The 22,706-nt window shown below is 35.8% G+C and overlaps 1 protein-coding gene across 2 annotated transcripts in view; it reads right to left on the minus strand.

Annotated features, from left to right (window-relative positions):
• HGF (hepatocyte growth factor) overlaps nucleotides 1-18,591 on the minus strand; it is an 85,835-nt gene extending 67,244 nt beyond the window's left edge. Inside the window, exons 1-5 of one of the 2 annotated variants that reach the window (XM_043588709.1) lie at nucleotides 18,319-18,591; nucleotides 11,496-11,661; nucleotides 6,975-7,087; nucleotides 5,380-5,494; nucleotides 352-479 (exon numbers count right to left, since the gene is read on the minus strand). In XM_043588709.1, coding sequence (XP_043444644.1) covers nucleotides 352-479; nucleotides 5,380-5,494; nucleotides 6,975-7,087; nucleotides 11,496-11,661; nucleotides 18,319-18,400 — 604 coding nt within the window. In that variant the 5' untranslated portion in view covers nucleotides 18,401-18,591. Of the gene's footprint in view, nucleotides 1-351; nucleotides 495-5,379; nucleotides 5,495-6,974; nucleotides 7,088-11,495; nucleotides 11,662-18,318 lie in introns of both variants that reach the window. The other variant, XM_043588708.1, reaches the window with a different exon arrangement.
• Between the last annotated feature and the right edge of the window lie 4,115 nt (nucleotides 18,592-22,706).

Consider the following 22,706-nt stretch of genomic DNA (forward strand, 5'->3'; position numbering starts at 1 on the left):
CCTTACTCTTAAAGAACTAAGCTTCACTGGGTTCCTTTCAGGTGGTGTATGGGAGCAGATTTTGAGGTATGTGAACTCAAGACAGTAGATGAGGAAGCCCAAGCTTTTACTCTCCCCAGAGGGATGCCTCAGGCTCTGTTGAAATTCAAACTCATAACCCTTTTGCATTAATCTGATGATAATCAGTTTTTAAGGCGTCAAGTAAAAATGCTCAGATAATTATCTTTAGTTGCATTTGAATGAACAACATATTTATTATGGTTTAATTCGTTTCTGTTAACCTTTAATGCGAGATGCAGTTCTACAGAAAGCGGGAGCAGAGTGCCCCACACGGCATTCAGGTTCATTTACCTTCTGAACACTGAGGAATGTCACAGACTTCGTAGCGTACCTCTGGATTGCTTGTGAAACACCAAGGTCCCCCTTCTTCCCCTCGAGGATTTCGACAGTAGTTTTCCTGTAGGTCTTTACCCCGATAGCTCGAAGGCAAAAAGCTAGTTTTAAAATGATAATCATTACAGTATAAGAGCATGCAACTTTATTTTTGGCCTATTAATTTTACTAATTAGTGGGTATGTTTTTCCTGAAGTACAGAAATCATTCTAGCTCAGACTTCCATATATATTAACTCAAGTTCATTTTCATCCATTCTTAAAATACTTAAATTTTATAAATACTCACCTAACTGAATTCCTACATTCAACACCATTAACAATGACTCATCTCTGGATTTGCTAAGAGCCAATCATTCTAGAACCTAACTGAAGTTTTCTGAACCACAATTTCAAAGCTCCACTTGAGCAAGGCCCCTAGGAGAGAATGGAAGAAACACTGCAGAAGGCCTTGAAATCTCACTCTTACAACGTTTATCCGAGATAATTATTTGTTTGTTTATTGCTTTTCTTATAAAGAATAGCCCCCTTTTTTTTCTGCACAGTTGAGAAACAGGTTGATGAAGTAACACAAAGGGTCTAGAATCAAATTAAACCTGGATTCAAATTTCAGTTCTCTCTTTTCCTAACTGGAGACCTCAGCAGGTAATTTAGCCTCTCTCAGACTGTGTTAGCAAACCTGTACCCGGAGCATAACCCTAACTTCATCACATCTTACACTTTATATGGTTGTTTTGAGAAGTTCAAAGAGATGACTGAGTAATCAACATTCAGTAAATGCTACTTATTGTTAAGCTCACTCTGCTTAGTAGTCTTTACCTTGTCATAGTGAAAAACAGAATTATTTATTCTCTTCAAAAATTTGACTAATTTTCACTGTGGGGTTTTGATGCTTCCAGATTTAGTTCCTAATAGTTTGCCATTGCGTGCAGAGACTATAATGCATCACCTTCATTTGAAATGTCTAATACCCTAGTTATCGTTTTCTTATTAGCATAAAGTATTTCAACACAATATCAGAAGAATCCAAAGCCTCTTTTATTGTTTAGTACTTCTTGTGTCATTGGCCTCATGATGCTTTCATCTGCTAGATTGCACGTAAAAAAATCACAAGTAAGGAAGAATATATATCTGTGAATAACACTAAACACTGTTTTGAAAATCTGGTTACATTTTCAATATCCGGTTCATTTGTTGCTATAAAGCTTTATTTCTACTCTCACTGATTCTTAAATTCTAAATTGTGTTTAAATTAGAGGACTTTAGTCTCTAAGTAAAAACCATTCAAATGTGTCTCGTACCCACTGAAACTTATTTAGGAATCATCATTTTTTTGTTATTATGTGACATAAAATATATATGGATGTTCATTGGGTACCAAGCAATATTTTGCAATGAAATTCTTTCATTTGGACATGAAATACACCATAGTTAAGTCTTCAGAAAACATAAAATATTGGTCAAAAAGAAAAAATCTATTCTAAGAGACTTAATACTAACCAAACATTTTCAAGGAAACTCTTATTACTACAAAATCCAAAATGTCTTTAGATAAAGTTTATTATATTCATACTACATTAGCATTTTAAATATGGGGAAACGAAAATTAGACATTAGGCCATACGATTGACAAAAATTATAATACAATTAAAGCTCATCATGATTTCACAATTCCTAATGGTATTTAATTTTCAAAGGAAAGAGAAGTCCTTTTTTTTCTTTAGCCCTTTTATTCCAGAATAACTTAAGATACCTTTTGTTTATTCCATTGCTTGAAATTTTCTTTTGTTTTTGCCAGTTTTTCAACTTTTCATAGTAAATATAACAAAATACTCATTTTTCTGATAGAATCAAAACTAACCTTTACTTCACATTTTTTTCATAAAGTAATGCCTAAATTTACCTAAGAAAATGTTCCTGTAACTCTATTTCATTAAAAAATAGAGTAGTAATTCGGGGGAAGTAATAGAATAATTAGTAAAGTAGTCTACAATCTTTAGACTTCTCTAAAGTCTTTGTTTTACACACACACACACACACACACACACACACACACAAAACACACACACATATACCTTTCCTCTGGATTTGTAAAGCTAAAGAGAAGCTGTGAAAAAGTAGTGAACGAGTTAGTCAATGCTTTAGTCGTAAAAATACAAGTAAGGAAGAGAGAAAAAGTAGAAATCAAAACTAGACATGGCAGAAATATGAATAAAGTTTTCTCACTGGAGTTAATAAAAGAAAACTGAAAAGGAAAGATGCATTGCTTTCCGTATGAAATTCCTCTTTAGGACATGCAGAGGAAAGAACAGTCTGGCCATCTCTTCTTTCATTCTTTGGTGTAATAAGGCTTTTTACCCAGATTAGCTGGTGTTCTTTTGTGTCCTGAGGGATAGCCTGCTTTTCTTTAGCATCCTAAACTCGATCAAGGGATGAAGCCAGCCCTGCTCTTTTCACTTTTATGTGTTCATTCAACAAATGTTTATGAGAACCTATTACATACAAACCCAGTCAATAGGCTCTGTAATAAACTTTTATTCACATATATACTATTTGTGGTTCTTTTTCCTTGTTAGCAAAGCTTTAAGAGAGAGAGTTAAGAAATATTTAAAACTGAGTTATATCCAAATATACTTTGAAATATAAATTAGATCTTCTGAGTGCTAGCCACCTTTTCTTTTCTTTTAATATAAACTGCATTCATAGGAAACTTGATCTAGTCCATCATCTGCTTCATTAATGAATGCTGGTGGCCAATGAAGGATGTAGATGTAGATATCAAGTCACCTGATTTTCTGGTTAAGCTCCTATACTAATTTAATCATCTATCATCATCTTCCCATTAAGCCACTTGAAAAATATTTCAATCTAGAGTCAACAATAAATCACTCCTCCAAACAGATATATATATATATATATATATATATATATATATATATATATACACACATATCTTTTTCCATTTCCCATAAAGTTAATCTGTAGGTAACACTTAAAAGTGTTAAGCTCTCATGCAGATATTCCAATAAGCTGCTAATTGATGAAAATTGTTACTGTTGAATACGAAAAAAAAAAAAAAGATTTGGTTAAAAGCAAGATCTTCTCAGCCCTAAACCACTATATCACAAGGAAATGTTTGTTGGTAAAATAGCTGATTGGACCGGGAAGCCAGTTCCCAGGGAGATCTATTTCACATTTACTCTTCTAGCAGAGAATCACAATCATAGAGAATTTGGGTTGAAATAAGACCTCTACTGGGTCAGGCCAGTGCACTCAACTAGGGTAGGATTGATTTCAAATGCTATTCCTTTGTTCATGAAAAACTTAGATCTTGTATTTAAATAAAATGTTTTCCTCATATAGTATCATGGGAGAGACACCATGCAAATCCTCATGAGAGAACAAAACAATTATGTATATCTATCTATCTATCTATCTATCTATCTATATATATATATTTGCTTTGTAATATAAGCATAATGCTGTATTTCAGAGGTATTTGTCTATTATCATAAGTAACTAATTTGGGAAAAATTAGTTGTTTTCTGCTATTGAGACCCTGTAAACTGATCAGCTTGGCCACTTACTAGCTGGTGTTAATTAGGCCGGATCACAGGTTTGATCCCAGCGTAGAGCAACTAACTTCTTTTCTTTCTATGTGGGCCAATTAACTCATCTCTGTTTACAGAAATAAAATCATGTTGCATAATTATGCCCCTCAAAAATGAAAGAAATGGAATAAAAAGCGATTTAATCAAGGCAAAGTCACCACCACTATGGCAAAAGCAGATCACAGCATGTGACCTACTGCTTGGTGTTTTGTGCCCTGTTTCATGTTAAAAACACAGGCTACACAGTGACACTGGCTGAGCTCAAGATTCTGGCCATCACACTTACTAGTTGTTCATGACCTTGAAAAGTTACTGAAGCCCTTTCTTCTTCAGTTTCACCATATATAAAATAGAATTAATAAAACTACTCACTATGTGGTTCTTGGGATATTAAATGAGATAAACAAGATAAACTGCTCAGCAAGATACTTGCTCCTGGTACACTAAATCTTGCAATGCATTTAATAACCAGAGAGGAGAATTGTTTTAAACTACTTCAGTTCCTGTTAAAATTATTTGTGAAATAAGTCTTGACAAACTGTGGCTATATTTAGTTCCTTAGTGGGTATTAGAAATCTATGTTTCTCCTCCATGATGATTAAAACTCTCAGACTAATGAGCCTCTGGATGCTATATTTACTCATCTTTAAATAGCATTCATCTGTTATAATGAACACACTTCTCTGAAGTGTAGACATTTAATTTCCACGGAATGAGAAGTTTTCTCCTGTTATTAGGCAATAGGTGAAATGGGAAAGCTGGTCAATCTGTGACATGAGTTATTAGCAGAGGTTCTCAATTTTGGCTGTGCTTTAAAAAAAAAAAAAAAAAAGAAAATGCCAGTGCCTGGATTATTTCCCTAAAAGATTCTGATTTAATTGGTGTGTGTTGATGCCTGGGTGGCGGGGTTTGTTCAAGGCTCATAGCAGTTGGTTTTAGTGTGCAACCAAGGTTGTGTACCACCACGGTTAAAGAACAGTCAGCCCCCAGGATCAGGTCAGAATCTGATCCGCTGCCTATTTATATTACAGTGAAAGCCTCCACTTGAGCTGCAGAGTGCTGTACCTTCTTGAAGGCGAAGAGAGGGGGGGAAATATATGTGTTTTCTTTAAATCACATTTTCATTACTTCTTCACAAATACCAAGATGTATAAGATGAGGTTTTGAGGTAAGATACTGTTAGGCCATACTTAATGGCAAATTTAGTCATCTTTGGATATCAGTCATGAATTCACATAACCCTTGGCTTAATGCAATTCAGTAAAGTTGGGTAAATTATTATAGAACCGTAGATTATTCTGAAGTACTAACATGAGATTGCTAACACACATATAAAAAAGAAAGGCTCTCCCCTCTTTTCTTCATGCTGTTCTTACCTGTGTTCATGTGGTATCATAGAATTCCAAGGCTGGCATTTGATGCCACTTTTAGTGATAGATACTGTTCCCTTGTAGCTACCTCCTTTGCCAATGATGCAGTTTCTAATGTAGTCTATCAGAGGAAAGCAGAGAAAAGCTTTATAACTATGTGTAGCATACTCTGTGTATATTTAAAAAGAAAAAAAGAGTTCCATCCAAATCTTTAGGCAATTAATGTTTATAAATTATCTCAAATCATACTGACATTTCTGGCCTAAAGTTTATAGTACTTAAAAAAAAAAGACTACTTTGGAGTTTTAATTTTGTGAGTATATTTCTGGAAAATAGCAGAGATCAGTCCATGTTCTTAGTGGAGATTAGCCTGTATACTCAACTGGTCAGACAAATTTAATTTGGCAAAATGATTTGCTCAAATATACAGACCATTTTAAGAAAATATTAAAAATAAAAATTAAGTAATTTGCAAATTTTATTCAATTCAAAGAGTTACTTTAAGATAATAAAGTAACTGACTTGTCTTTATCTCAGTAAAATTGTGTAAGTTTTGTATATGTGTGTGTGTATGTCTGAGTGATAGTTATATTACGTTCATTATTATTTTCTAAACATTTGCTAACTTTAGTGCTGCAAAACTATAGAGCAATTAATTTGACACAAGCCGTATATTCCTATCAAATACCAGTATATACACTTGTTAGCAACCTAGAAGATTAAAAAATGGTCTTATACTACATTATGAGTTATGTTTAGGATTTACAGAATTACTGGGGTATATAGATCATCTAATTTTCTTTTTTTTAGGTCATCTTATTTTCTACCATAAATTAATTTTAATTTAATTTAAACATCTACCTTCGTAACAAGGAAGTATCTCTGTATATTACCAAATACTCAAATTAAATGGCACAGTATGATTTAAGAAAACGTTAAACTTGATTAAGTACTATTATTATAAATACAATCCATTATTATTAATTTGTGTGATAAGAAATTTATTTGGTAAAATTCATATTTATATAACACTTTCCAGTTATTTCATTGATATAATTCTGCTTTGGATCAAAGTAAATACCTGTGAATACAATATCAAATGAACAAAATAGACACATTAACAAATAATATCATCTTAATTATTTTAAAGATTTATAAAGTATATAATTAGGAAAAGTCACAATTAATGTTTCAAAATCTCCACATTTTATTATCAGCAATCATCACTATAACATCAGTTATTCAAAGTTGTTAGAATTTAAAATACTATAAAATAAGCTCAAAATGTACTATATCTTAAACTATTAACTTAAGGTGGCACTTTCTAAAATTAACATGGGGAATATCAGTTCTAGGAGATGCTCCTAGAAATAAACAAAGAGGGAGGGGGCCAATATAATTATGGAGTGTTTAGGGAGTGTTCTTTTTAAAATACTATATTTAAAAGAGTCAAGACACTAGTATCTGTCTTAATGGAAGAATTGACTGCATAACAGATCTAGCATATGATAAAAAATCAGCAGGAAAGAGCACTGTAGCAGGAAATTACACATATTTTATACTTTATTTTGTTATGAAACATTTAGGGAGAAACTAGTTACCTTTGTTTTCATAGAGATCGAATTCATGACCAAACTCTTTTTTCACTCCACTTGTCATGCTATTGAAAGGGAACCAGAGGCATCGTTTCCTTGCTTTATCAAAAACAAAGGCCCTGAAAAAAATATCTAAATGAAAAGAAGGAATACTACTATTTATAAAGTTTTTAAAGAATGGGCACATGGTTTAGCCAAGGAGGGCAATATAAAAAGATATATGATTACATATGCATATAAAAATATGAGTGATTTTTGGACCTACCATTTTGATGGCCAAAGAAAGAACAAAATTAAGTTTTCATACATGTAGATTTAAATATCAGAATACTGTTTGGAATGTTCTCATGTTATTCTAAATGATGTTTAGACAAATTAAGACTTAAACAAGCCAAATCAATATATAACACAACGCTTGGGTTATTTCTGAAGACTTTTTTTTTGTAAGTACACAACAAGTTGGAAGATTTTGTTTATAGTTATATACTAACAATTATATTTAAAATATCGTGATTAATTTCCAAAGTTTGTAGATGTGTAAAGTACATTCTAAAGTGACATTTCCTAAAATGCATTAGACAAATCACCATCCAGGAGATTCTACTAGCAAAAGGGATCTGAAATCAAATATTTGGAAAATTTTGCATATTATAGAACTTCTTAGTGAGTTATAAAGCATGGAAGCTTATTAAAACTATGAAAATCTTGTTATTAGGATAGCTGTTTATGTAAGTCAATGTTTCCTAAATAGATTTGCTAACTTGGGAATTTTTAATTTAAGAAATCTATTAATAACCCATAACATATGCTTTTGATATATCGTCTTGAAGAAAATTACTAAAATGTGTCACTCCTACAATTATCATTCCTACAGCTAATTACATTGGATTTTGTTGTTGACTAAAAAAAGTCTTTCTAAAGTAAAATGAGAAGTAGACAAAGCCTTTAACTGAGCTTAGTAAAGAGCACGATAAAATTTTCAACATATTAAATGCTACCATGTCTTACAATGTAGAAAATGAAGTTGGAATTCTGACCTGTTTACCTTCCTTTAAGAAATGGTACTAAAACTCTTCCTCACTATGTTCATGCTAATCACAATGTCATCATGTACAAGTATCCAATTAAAAGAAACATAGCATTTCTAAGAATAAGGATTTTTCACTTCTAATCCATATAATGTTTTGAGAACATATAGTTTTCTTATAATTTTAGATATCCCAAATTAGCCATTTATTTCTTAGCAATTTGCCAACTTTTAAAATATTTAAATAAGGGGAAATAACTTTTATGAAACATGTAAAATATGTTATAAAATTATTTGCAACATTTTACCTATTATCTCTATTTTATTTATTCTATGTCCAAAATACCCCAAAAATTATATTCATAAACGTTGTGCTTAAAGATATGTTCAAGTATCTACCTACAAGAACATCTTACAGCTGAAAGAGTAATTAAGAGCAAATCATGAAAGTATATCTTTGCAGTGGTGGCAGAATAACTTACGAGAGAATTGGCTAATGATAGACTTGAATTTTGATCTGGTAGATTGTAGGCTTATGCAATACATGTTAAATTCACTATTACTCTGTCACAGCACCTTAGTGAGGGGCATATTAAATGACTTTGAACACATAGTAATTAGATAAAGAGCTCATATAAACTAAACAAAAACCTAACTACAAATTTTAAAGTTGCAGAATCAATAACTTGCCACTTAAGTTCACATTAAAAAATAAAATCATGGGGCGCCTGGGTGGCTCAGTCGGTTAAGCGTCGGACTTCGGCTCAGGTCATGATTTCACGGTTTGTGAGTTCAAGCCCCACATCGGGCTCTCTGGTGACAGCTCAGATCCTGGAGCCTGCTTCGGATTCTGTGTCTCATTCTCTCTCTGCCCCTCCCCCACTTGTGCTCTGTCTCTCAAAAATAAATAAATTAAAAAAAATATATAAAAAACAAAATCATACCACACATATAACTACTCATCAATTAATAATATTGCTTTGACATGAGAATGCCTTGGAGGTGACTCATGAGTCCCATCAGGAACATGCAAGATTTGCCTCTGTGAATACACAGGTGATTGCATCCAAAAAGTGGGTATCAGAATTTCCAGCTTGCTGTCTCCATTCACCCTTTTCTCTCATTCCATTTAATGCCATATTCTCTCAGAAAAGTGTTTCCTTGTCTCATTTTATGCCTCCAAATAGAATGGATCCAAACAGTCAGATTCTAGAGTAGCATCTTGTTTTGAGTTTGACTTTAAGAGTCTTTATCTTATCCTTATTTTAATTATCATATTCCTTTCATACATGTAGATTTAGGTTTTCATACATGTAGATTTTTTTTGTCTAGTTTTCTCGTTATATATGTCAGAAAGGCAATCCCAATACCAGTTACTCGATCATGGATGGAGGAAGAAAGCCTCATATTTTCTTCTCTTGAGTCAAGTCATGGACAGCAATTTTCCGAGGAGCTTAGAATCAGGCATTCTGGTCATCTTTCCTACCCAGCAAAAAAAGAACTTCAATCTCTATAAAATCAATATTGTTGATAACTTCTCAAGAGGAGGTAGTGTTTGAGAATGTTCCACCCTGCACCCGTTGAATCACGGATGCTTTCAAAAAGTATTACTGGTATTTTCTAAGCATTTTTGCATATTTGCCATTGCTTTTCAGTGATTCTAGTCCATATAACAAGCCTGCAAAAAAAATCCTTTAAATCATTAAGAGTCTAATTTCAGAGTATCACAGTATGCCCGTTCAGTTCTGAATAACTAATATATTTAGTGATTCCAAACACATATGTATATTTGGGATAGACAAGTGAGAAGGATGACACATTTCTGGGCAGAGGAACTTTGGCTGTACAAAGGTTTTATACATGTGGTTTTCTGCACAGGTTGCCATAAATTTGAAGACTAAATATAACTCAACCAGAATATAGTAGGAAAGTATGAAACCTCATATGTGGGATATGTAAAGATTTTTAATCAGGTCACATGTGTTCTTTAATGCAGCAAAATCATTTTAGTTCCTCTTGAATAAAACAAAGGAAAAAGTTTTTCTTTTGTTTACTAGAGATAAGGCGTGAAAAATGTGAAAATCGAGAGGTCACAATGCCTTCCTTACTTGTGGATTCAGGAAAGTGTGTTTTCAGATTCAGAGTTAAAAATCAATAATGAGATGAACTTCTCCCATTTCCTTCGACTCACCTTCCCAAGCCTGTGAGGGGAAAATACAATAAATCTAACCTCCTCAATTGCAAAAAGAACATCACTGTAGATCTACACAGCTATGACATTGATTGAGAGTAGTTTTCTCTAATTCATTTTATACAATCCCAAGGCAGGAAAGTCAGGGAAAGAAACAGAATTATCACAGGAATATACATGCAAAGTCAATTCTCCACTCCCCTTGCCAGGAAATCTCTCCCAGAAAGTGGCAGTTTGGCAAGAAAAATACTTCCAGAGGAGTTATAAATGAATAGAAAGGAGACAGTCTCTCTTCCTACATCTGTCGAGGACCTTCTCTGACCATACTCTTTTCCTCAGGCGCCAAACACTCATTTATCTAAAAAAAGGCAAGATGAAAGTAGGGTCACTTGCCTCGACTTTACTAAAATGTGTATTCATGGGACATGTCACTGCCCAAATATGATCATGAATAGAATTCAAAATTGACAAGATACCACATGCAATCCTGTCAAAATAGAATGAGATAGGGAATAAAGGGGTGTCAAGTAAGTGAGAGGCTGGGATGTTTATGTGGAAGAATGGGGAAATGCATTTTCTTCTGGCAACTCAGAAAATTATTCAGATGCAATTGTCTCCTTCATGGCCCGAAACTCCCGAGTTTTATCCTTGGGCTCACTGGCAAAGTAGGAAGGAGTTCTTCCCTGTGAGGTTAGGCAGGGGATTTCAAAAGATAAGAAAAGTCGCCTTTGGGATCTCCTCATACCTCTTTGAATTGCCCCATCACTTTTCACCTAAAACTTCATCATCACTATCCCCTAACTCTTTTTGAATAGCCTTTGCTGCTGACACCAATCCCTCTAGTCTTTTAATCTAATTCTCTCAACACCTTTTATTTCAATCCCTTAAGACAATGATGTAAGTTGCAGTAAATTCTGGCTCTTGCCCAACTTATACTCTGAAAATTCCTCCACTCCTCTTGCAAGAAAAAATAAATGTTTACTCTGAATAGAATATTTTAAAATGTTGGATAAAAGGCAATCTAGTTGAATTTTAGTTTCTAAAGTTCAACTATTCATAAGATGAGAAAACACAAATTCCATAACCAGAGGCACTGTGGATTCTAAATGATATCAGTTTATGTGCTCTCCCTTACTCACGTTTCCATCAACTGGGAGCAACATCTCCTGTTATAATGAGTGAAAACTCAAGTCAAGCTTATACTTTTAAGGGCAAATTACATGAATCCAAAAAATGGGGGGAACCATGATGATAATTAGTAGATGCTGTATTTGGAAAGTTATCCTAAGAACAAAATGAAGCAACTTACTTGCAAGTGAATGGAAGTCCTTTATTCCTAATACATCTATTGGCACATTGGTCTGCAGTGTTCATTTTTTTTGTTTTTATCTTCAGTAATGGGTCTTCTTTAATTAGAGTAGTCTTTGCTGACTTTTTGAATTCATGAAGTGTGTTTCTTCTTTTCTTCTGTCCTTCTATTAATAATAATAATTTTTTTAAAAAATGGAGGAAAAGCTTTTAAGGCTCATATAGAAAAAAAATGTCCTTAAGGATCATCCACAAGATAGTGATTTTATCTGACAACATACTAGATCTCCAGGGATTGGGGGTGAAGTGAGGTGGGGATTGATACTCTCAGATAGTTAAGAGCAAGAGAGGAATATTGTAATCAGTGAAGAATAAATAACTTGTCATGTAGAGTCACTCATCTACATTCTTTAAAATGAAATATGGTTTTAAAAATTAGGACAGAGTTCACTCTAAAGAAATAAATGACATGATATTCTTCAAACAGTATGTAAGCAAATGCCCGGGCTTATCATATCATGCTCTATAATTAAATTTGTCATTTCCTTCTACAGTTGGCCCTTATGTAAGTTATAGTATTAATTAGATAAGCCAACTCAATTACATGTGAGCAACTTCTCACTAGAAAATGGCACAGTGGATAAATTCTTCTGACTCTCTTTGAAGTATTTCATATTACTCAAGTTTAGCCCTTCTCGTTTCCTACGTAAGTGTTTTCTGTGCTTTGGGGCACTATTTCTTAGTATCACTGAATTGTCTTGAAATCAAGCCAACTACTATAAATCAAATGTGTGTAAAACATCATCCTTTAATGTAGCAGTATCATTTTTCTTCATGAAAGTATTCTCCAAAGCCCCTAGATAGCATGAAGCCTCCTATTAAAAACATGAAAAACAGAACTAAAACATCCTAAAAGACTTCATCTTGTAGATAACTTCAGAGTATCAAGTGCTTACTTCTTTATTCTCAACTTGCCCAAAGTTACCTAGTTTCTAACGATGGTCGCCATCTTCACAATGAGGATGAAAATGTCTAAGAGACTGCACCTATTGTGTATTAAGGAGAGGCATGATTGTGCCTCTCTTCTGCCTGCCAGTTCTTTTGAACATCCTTGTAACAAAAGCGGTAATAATATATTCATTCTTAAGATGAAGAAACTGAGACACAGCGAAAAATTAATTGCCCCTTAAGCAAAACTCATTTGAAACTCAACCGCCTAGCTTCAGAACCCCCATTCTTAAACACTCGTGATGCCATCTTTTTTAAAAGAATTATAAGAAAGTATGTAGAAATACGGCTTACAAATATTTTTTGAAGATCTGGTTTAGGGCTATCAGTAGAGAAGAAATTTGGATGGTAAGACAGGAAATGCATTCCTGCTCTTTATATGTGGTGAAATATGCCAAGAAAAGAGGGTACAATTTTTGTGCAGAAAATTTGGAAATATGGCTAGCAGAGTGAGGTACAAACAATGGCATCATACTCTCAAATTTGCCAGCAACCACTGGCTCCAGTTGGTTTATTAAACATGCAGATGCTATTCATTAATGTCTATCCTAACCTGAAATCCACAATAAATAAGAGAAAACATGAAGTCCTCTAAATTTCTGGTTCTCTGTAAAACTCCAGAACACAATCCCCAAAAGACTGGTACTAATTTCTGTAATAATGTTTTCATTTTCAACTTTTCTTTGTCCTACAAGATGGAATGGCTATGGTACAACAGATATAATTTAAATGACATTTTAACATAGAAATTCAATCAACCAAATAATCTATCAACATGTTATTTATTGAGTGTGGACCAAATGCCTTGCATAACGTTGGCAGACAGATGATAATTCTGGCATTCTTACTGACTTGCCAAATGACTTTGTTTAATTACCTGAAATGCTAATATACCAATTACTCAATCTTCAAAATGCAAGTTATGTTATATTTGAAGCTATTTAATTATTAAGTAAATATTTGGAAGTTAATTTGGATTAAAAAATGTTATTAATATGCAAAGTTTTAGCTTTGTTTCTGAAATTCCATTCTTTAATTTCTGGCATAGAGAAGAAATTGTTATTCTCCCAAGCAAAGAAGTGGTATAATTCTTTTCACATTTTGGTTTCTGCCACAGGACCATGTTAATGGGAGATACATTTCTACATTAAGAATTTCTTGCTTTGACCATAGTGCACTATTTCTTAGGTGCTATGAAATGTTTCACGGAATAATAATCATCTGATTTCCTATATACATATGAGTATTTCTTAGAAAAAAATAGTAGTTAATGATGCTGAAAATCCAGTAAATAAAACTGTTGGTTACAAGGAAATGTGCACATATACTATATATATGTGTGTGCACACACGCGCGTGTGTGTGTATATACACACATATATGTTTGTCATATCTATGTCAAATAAATTCAGTTAACTAACAATACAGAATTAAAATTGGCCTCATGCATGTGTTCATTATACATGTCTAGGTGTGAGAGAAGAGCATAAAGCTAAATTTTAGAAGTGTAAGGCAAACATTAAATTAAGATATGCATTTTACTATTTATCAAATAAAAGAGGACCCCTTGTCAATGCCCCAGTTTCTTTTCTCAATACCATGCAATATGAAAGCAAGTATTGAAGAAAGAGGTCTCTGTGGGATTATTGTTTGTGTTTAATTCTACAGATCCTCAGTTGTCCTATTGAAATGTGTTAATGTGTGACTGTGTCTCACAAAAGTAGCCTAACTCTTGCTTGCTGATAAGTTTTTCCATCACCACCTTTCATCTAAAGATCAAAAAGCATTCAGAAAAGCAAACAAATCTACGATTTTCCTTTACTAGATAACAGACAGGTGTGAAAAACTTGTCTGGGGCTACAGAGCTTATCAAAGGCAATGGGAGCCAGGTATCAGGATTCCCTTTCACTATTTGTTTCTCATGATTTAGAAGCTTTCCCTTATAATTTAGTCATTTCTACTAGGTCCGTAACAAATTACTATAAAATGTGAAGTTTAAGCTAGCTGTGTATCATGTAATCCAGGCATCTATAAAACTAATTTCTTCTTCAATAAAAGAAAAATTCAAAACAGAAGTCGTTCAAAAACAGAATGTGAAAATAAAACTCCTTTGCTGAAAATAGTTTCAACTTTTTCTTCCATATGTATTAGCAACTGATGCTTGTTTTACTGAAAACAGTTAAAAGACCAGCTTAATTTGGGAAGAAACTCAAAGAAAATATCTTTGGATCAGATTTTTCTCTACTATTTTTTCTGCATAACTATTAGTTGAAGTTGATAAACAAAATATTGAAATGAAATCAAAGGGTGAGAGATCACTGCAATTTTGTCATGCTTTCTTGTACTTTAAATTACAACTCCTTTCTCCTCTTCTCCTAGTATAGGAAAACATTCTGGAAGCTATATTTCTTGAAGAACCTGAAATCCCTACTTTAGAATTGAAATCATTAGGATCTTAGTGAAAACCTACAAACAGAAAGTGGGGTCAAATGTATCAAGGTGCTTGAAGAAAGACACATTTCTCCCTCTGGTCCATGGCCTCACACTCATTTCTCTCAGTACCTCATATATTTTCTTCTCTGTATGGTCTAACCATTGACTTCAAAGGAAAATCATGCAAGGAAAGGATTTGCAGGGTGTGGAAAGAAGCAGGAATCTGGCTCCACATATTCTGAGAAACCTACCCACATGATTAGTGATTAACAGCTTGAAGTGGCAAGATGTTAAGATGAAAGTACACAAATAATTAATGGAGGGAACGGTAGTGACTGGAGACTTTAAACTTCCCAAAGACAAGAATCATAAATACTAGTCCACATTTTCATTTTCATTGCTGTTATCTAAGGACTTGGATTTCACAGTTGGTATTTGAGAAGCAGCAAAATAGTCTCTTGCAAAGAGAATGGAGCGATAGTCCAGGTGAGATTCAGGGCCTCCCTTCTTCACCTTCGTTCGGCTTCCTTGGTCATTGTCATTGTCATAGAAGCCTCCGTCTGGTCTCCTCCCTATTTCATCCAACAACTTTTTCTCCATGCAGCAACCAAAACAACCACACTGAAGTACAATTTAAGTCGGGTATCTTGTCAACTCCAAAATTTCCAGCGCTACCCATGATGTTCAGAATACTTTGGCACACCATTCATGTTTGTGCATATGACCTTATTTTAGTTTCTAATCACAGGCCATGGTACTCCCACTTGGTACTGACGTACACCAATCCCACATGCTTACCTGTGCTCATACTTTCTCACCTCTATGCCTTTGGTCATTCTGTGTTGCCCTGACTTAGGTACTGATCATACTACCATCCATCTTTTCATACTCAACCTGGATACCACATTTTCCCCAAACTTCTTACACTAGAAATGAACTCTCAGTCATACTATAATAGTGTTCCTAACACAGAGTTTTTCTTACATTACTTAGCAAAATGGATTTTTAAAAGGCAATTTCAGTTAATTTCACGGCTTCTGGCTTCAGTATAAATAAAAGAAAAAAAACAGCACATACTTCATCCTCATAGATTTGAGTCAGAATCTCAGCTCTATCCCTTTACTATGAAAAGATAACTAAAGTCTTTAAAATCAGGTGCCCCATGTAAGATGAGCAGAATAATGCCAATCTTATCAGAATTAAATAAGTTCTTTTAGAGCTTGGCCTATAACAGTTGCTCAACAAATGTGGGTTTCTTTCACATTTGTTCATCTTTATATCTCTCACAGGTTCCTGGACATCAAGTGCTTATTTAGTGCTTCTTTTGTTACAGGGTACTGGATATTAGTTTCCAGTGTAGGTAGAAGCATATAGAGGGTAATTCTATGTAGACCAACTCCTATAAAGATGGCCGGGATCACTATATTGCATATTTCTTAAGAAACTTTTCAATAAAGTATCTCCTTAACACATCCTGCTCATGATTGATAGGCACCTCATTATAGTATCCACTTTCATTCTCACATTGTATTATTTTACAATATGTGCAAATATAGACTCATGGGATAAATCTAAGAGCATAACAAAAGCAATTAACAATAAAAGCCCTAAATGTTCAATGTGAGATGATATAAAAAAGGACCAACTTTCTTGGTATGTTCTAAGAGGACTGTCCATATTCTCCAGTTTGGAGAATGTCATAAAAAAAAAACTATCAAAATAAACTTACCACCCAAACCAAGCCAGACCCTCTTTTGATGACAATTTTAGCATTATCCACTTCAGGAATTATTCACAGCATATCTGTAATCCCCAATTGTCCTCTCCTTGCCTGCCAGCACACTCTGGGGCTGCATTCTCCCTATACTCAGGAAACGCAGTCATTTCAACATTAGCCAAAGTGAAACATCATTACGAATGTATATCTCCTGCCAAAGCTCCGTAATGCATGCCAAAAACAAATAGACATTGTCTATGGTTGATCTACTGTTTGGGTTTTCCACATTGTGTTTCCCTCACATTAGCACAGATGATTTCAGGTAACCATATTGTACTTCAGACCATCAGCGTTTGAATCTTGAAAAATGAAAGCCCTGAAGATATTAGCCATGCTCTCAATTTATTCCCTAAACCTCCTGAAATCATCAGTGTCTTCTGAGAGTTCATTTTAGCATGACATACCTCAAGCATGACAACGTGCTTGATTGAGCTAACTTCTTTTTCACCTCTTCAGAAACCTTACCTAAATGTTTTCAAATGGGCCCTTCCCACACAGTGTTGTTCTCAAAAGGACCACTTCCCAAGATTGAAGAAGAAAGCCAGGTGGGCTGAATGTTTTTCCTTGTCAGTTAGCAAATTCTTGATGTTTTCAACCCTTGCATTGCATCAGAGACTAGATCAGAGTTCCAATAAATTTCATATTTAACTTATCTCAAAAGATATGGCCGGCTCTCTGGTTTGTGTTATGAAAAGGCCATGTCTACCATGTGGGCATTTGTTCCATTCTTTTATTCCCCTGTGCCCACCCGTGGTGCTCACTACCTTCACCCTCTGGCATCTCAGCCACTACCATGATAATACGACCAAATACAGATGTTTCCTCTTGCCCTGATAACAACAGAAAACTTCCCAAAGCGGCAAATGAAATCTCTACACTTCCAGGAAGGTAGTATGAACTCACCAGCAATTCCTTCCCAACCTATAAATTTAGGGGAGAAAATGGGAGGCTGAAAGGACCCCTTCTGCAGCTTTAATCAGAGTCACACAATTTTTGCCTCCCTTGCACTGCAGTTTCAGAGGGCAGACATCCATACCCAGACAGAATGAGATCTTAGAAGACAGGCTTTCTCTTTCATTTTTATAACATGCATATACTCAGGGCTTAATCCTTAATCTGCCTTCTCCAAATGAAAACCTGTATAAAGTCTTCATGTAGCCCTGAATGTTGACTGAGTGACGTGGGGTGGTGGAACGTCATGGAAAAATATCCTCTGGAAAGAAGTGAGTCCCTGCTGTACTGACAGTCCCTCTCCCCTCTTCAGACCAGACCTTCTGTTCAGCCTTCAACTTGTCCAAACCAGCAAAATTCCAGCCAGTGTTAGCACTTCATTCCTGTCCCACAGTCCACAGCTAAGAGGCTAAGAGAGCCCTGGGATTGGGTTGGGGGTGGGGGGGGAGCGCACTGAGGGGATGTTAATTATCATTGTAAATGCCTTGCAAACAGGAACAGAATATCAAAAGGAAGCATAAGGAGAGGTTTAAAGGACCCAAGCCACCCACAGAGCTGAGGAAGGATGCTGGGGATGGGGTGGAGAGAGTTAGGAAAAGGCAAGGTTAGCAGGAGAGAGTTAAAATCGTAATGATGAAGAAAAAGAGAAGACTAACCTGCATAGGGGATGGGAAGCAGAAGGAGGTGGAGGAGGACGTGCTGCAGCAGCAGGACTGGAAGAAGTTTGGTCACCCACATGGTGCTGCTGGACGCGCTGGCGGATCCCACTGGAGGAGATGCCTGGCTGAGAGAAGCCTGTTCCGACTCAGTGCCTAAAAGAACCAGTCGGCTCTGAGCTGCTTTTTATTGCGATGAGCTAAGTTTGTTGTGTGATTAACTGGAAAGATCTAGGTCTGAACTCCCTCTTACGGTAAGAAACTGTTTAACAACAGCCCTTTACTCTCTTCCACCCCCTTCCTTTCCTCACTAACCACCCCCCCAACAACACCAAAGAGATCCCAGCTCCCCGCGCCCCCCCTCAACTCTGCTTAGGAAAGAAACTTACAAAGAAAAGGTCACCTGGCCTGAGGCCAGCTCAATTTGGAAGCTCGAGCTCCAGATCCCTGTGGCTCCTATCCGAGTAGGGAAGGGAGGAGCAAGGCTCAGCCCAATAGCTAAATCAAGGGACAGGCAGAGGACCAATTCGCTAAATTTAAACAGGAAAATACATGTGTTTACATGTCTCTTTGGGAAAAGAGGAAGGGGAAGCAGCATAAGAAGAAAGCAAAGAGCTGCCTTTCAGTCAAATGTGCTTTAGCTCCTAATCTGTCTACTTTCACTGCTAGAGCAAACTAGGGATTCAAAACACTAGCACAGGTTCCTTGGGGTGTTAGAGACGGAGCAGAGAGGAGGGAGGCAGGCAAGGAGGCAGAACCAGGCGGGTCCAGCCCAGGTAAAAAGAGTTAGGTAAGAAAAGGGTGTGGTATTGTGGGGTAAAAATAAACAAGCAAAATGAAAGCACCCACGGTGTCAGGTAAGAAAATTGCCCCTGCCCAATATCCGCAGGGCAGGCTGCTTTTTTCAGAAGCTGTACTACCTCTGCAATCACCACAAATGTGCCTGAAGTGCATAAAAGAAACTTGTCTGATTGAGGGTTGGCGATAAAATGTGTTCATGCTCTCTCTTAAAATGTCTAAGAGATTAGGATTATCTACTGCCTGTCCCCAACAGATAAATGTAGCATGGACTATGTGTCCTTATACCACACACACACACACACACACACACGCACACGCGCACACAGGCGTGCGCCACTCTCATGCATCTATGTCTATATGGTGCGCATATCTTCTAAGACTAACTTTCACTGGAAATTTCTCAATCTGTTTTAATTCATAAATAACTAATGTGCCTCTCTTCTCCAGTTCCATCCCTCTGAATGCACCCACCAGCCTCCCTAAATCTACACTGAGAGATAAGGAGTTTGTGTGGTTTGGCAGGAGTGGGGGGGGCCCATGTCTGCAGAATCTGTGAGATCATTGCTCAGAACGCTCATTTTATTGAAAGGATTTGTCTTTGCATCTCCAGGTGATGCTCAGATTACTTTAGGCAAGATGGATTTATTTTGCTTTATTTTGGATGGATTCAGGGGAAGAGTTGCCCCTATGCATCTCTGAGATGCATCAACTAGGAACCAGTGTCTCTGCGGGCAGAGGAAGAGATAGCGGGTGTGATGTGAAAATGACCCTGGGGCCGCGTACAGCTTGGACGGAAGTGTATGTGAGCAAAATTAAAACCATTCACACTACAGCCTTCCCTTACTGCATGGCTCTCATCCCTCCTCCTCCAGCTCTGCCCACTCCCACCTCCAGAAAACACTCTTGGTTTAGGATTGCTAGAGAAGCTTGAGATTAAGATAATTACTTTTGAGCAATCTATACATTATATTACCATTTCCTTCTCTTTAATGATTTTCTCCTTATAAAAACAAAACCAAGCAAACTGAAAAGTCATTTGGTAGCCTCTCTCTAGTGTCCCAAGTATCCATTTTACTTTCCTTTTTACTTTGCGATACACCTTTTTGGAAAATCTCAATTTCAGTGTATTGCCTGACCACGATCTTGAAAGGTCCTACAGCAACTCTTGCGCTTTATTAACAAGCATTCAAACCCTTTTAAAGAAGTTAGATTTTTCTATAAATAAATACGTGTAGGTAAAGAATAAAGGCGACCGATCTTTGTATTTACTTTCTCTCTCTCTCAGAGAAAGCAGAATCAGGGCCTTAAGTATGATTGCAATTATCATTATAGGTTTGGAGCAAACTCCATCCTGGGTAGGAGATTTAGGGCACCACAAGTAAGTTGAATAAAATTGTTTAATAGGGCACACATTTTCACAATTCTGAATACAATAAATGCTTAAACCTATCTATAATTACGTTTATATTTTCTTTTAACAAGTTATTTGGTTTCTCTATGTTAAATGGTATCTAATATATAATGAGCTTTTAGTGTATGCTAAGCATTGTGACAAATACTCTTCAAAATTTGTCTTAATACTTACAATTTTTTTAAGTTTATTTATTTATTTTGAGAGAGAGAGGGAGAGAACCTGTGCACACACACACACAAGCGGGGGAGGGGCAGAGAGCAAGGGAGACAGAATCCCAAGCAGGCTCTGCACTAACAGTGCAGAGCCCAGTGTGGGACTCAATCTCACGAACCAAACAATAAGATCATGACCTGAGCTGAAATCAAGAGTCGGAGGCTTACCTGACTGAGCTACCCAGGCACCCCAATTTACAGTAAACTTATATTAAGAAAAGATTCTCATAATTCCCATTTTTATAGTTGAGGAAACTTAAGGACACTATTTCTATCCTGAAATAACTTCCACAAGATTCCAAAGGAATAAAGATCCAAGTGTGAGGTTTGAACAGTTTGTCACATTCCGTAGGATGGAGAAATTTCTGTAAGCCCCATGAGAAGAACCGCCTGTCTTTCATTTAAGATTATAATCACCACTGTTAGCCCAGGATGGAACACATAAACGATGCTCAATAATAAGCTACAAAATAAACCAATATATAAATACCTTAAAATCTCCCAAAACTATAAACAAATATGAAATGAAATAAATTATTAATTGTGCTATTATTTTACTTTGTCTTGATAACACATTCTCTTTGTTCTTTCTAAATTATAGTAATGGTGATTTGCCCATCCCTTGCTATTACCTTTATACTCCTTAGGTGTTAAACTGTTCATACAAATCCCCCAAAATGTATCTGAAAATGTTTTGATGAATCAGAGAATCTTGCAAGGAAAATATTTTAACTGCTACAGTCTGTGTAATTACTTAAATACAGGATGAATACTCATTGCCAATGTAATATCATTTTAAATCTAAGATCAAGGTCTCTCGTAAACCATGTACACTAGACGGATTGAATGGGAAAAGGCTGCACGTAGTTTAAAACATTCTATCTTCACAAACCCCATGTTTCTTAAGCACGAGTGATGTTTACATTTGTAAATGGGGAAGAAGCTGATATGACCTTGTACTTTGCAGACCACCGATGAGTTGTGTGCTCTTGGACTCATCATTTAACTTGTTAAGTGACTGGCACATGTGTGGTGTCATTCTGTTTAGCGCTTCTACTCCCATGGACTCAGTTTAGTATATACTTGGCTTCGGATCCCAGCTATCTCATAAAATGTGTCACTAATTGAGAAAATTAATTAAACTCATATCTCAGTTTCCCTACCATAGAAATGGTACACTATGTGCCAAATCTCAAATGTATTATCTCACTTAGCCACCCCCCCCACTTAAAAAAAGATATATATATATATCTAACAGGTATGCATTTTTATGGTCACTGATTTATAGGTAAAGAAAGTGAGATTTGGAGGTGATATGTAACTAGCATGAGGTTAAACTGTTAATAAAATGTGACTCAAAGCCACAGCTGTCCAGGTATCAAGTCTCCACATTGACAGAAATCTAGCTTAAGAGATTTCCAACATCCTTCCCAGCTTTAAAATGTGATTATTCTACTTACCCAAAGTCTTTCATGGTCATCATACAATTCTTACCTTCCACATCTGAGAAAGAAGCACCTGCATAATTTTTGGTATTGCTTATCTTTCCCATGCAACCTTATTTTCTCATTCTTTCCTTCCTTATTTGTTCCTCCCTCTAAATGGTAATTTGTCATCTATAGGCCTCACCACTGAATAATTCATGTTGACTACGTTTAATGTAGGAAATATTGCAAAATTCACTGTAATTTGTATTAATTTCCTTTACATAATATAGCTCATTTCAGGGTGTGTGTATAAAATGTTAGTCAACACATTAATTTGCCTTGACTTAAGTCCAAGGTGCAATCATCTGAATGTCTGTGTTCCCCTAAAGTGCAGACACTGAAATCCTAATGCCCAGAGATGATAGTATTAGGAGGTAGGGGCTTTGGGTGGAGCCCTTGTGAATGGGATTAGTGTCTGTAAAAAGAGTCCCCAGAAAGGGGACTCCCCCCTTGCCTCTTCCACCATGTGAGGAC

This window comes from Prionailurus bengalensis, chromosome A2 (genome assembly GCF_016509475.1).
Source record: "Prionailurus bengalensis isolate Pbe53 chromosome A2, Fcat_Pben_1.1_paternal_pri, whole genome shotgun sequence".
NCBI lineage: Eukaryota > Metazoa > Chordata > Mammalia > Carnivora > Felidae > Prionailurus > Prionailurus bengalensis.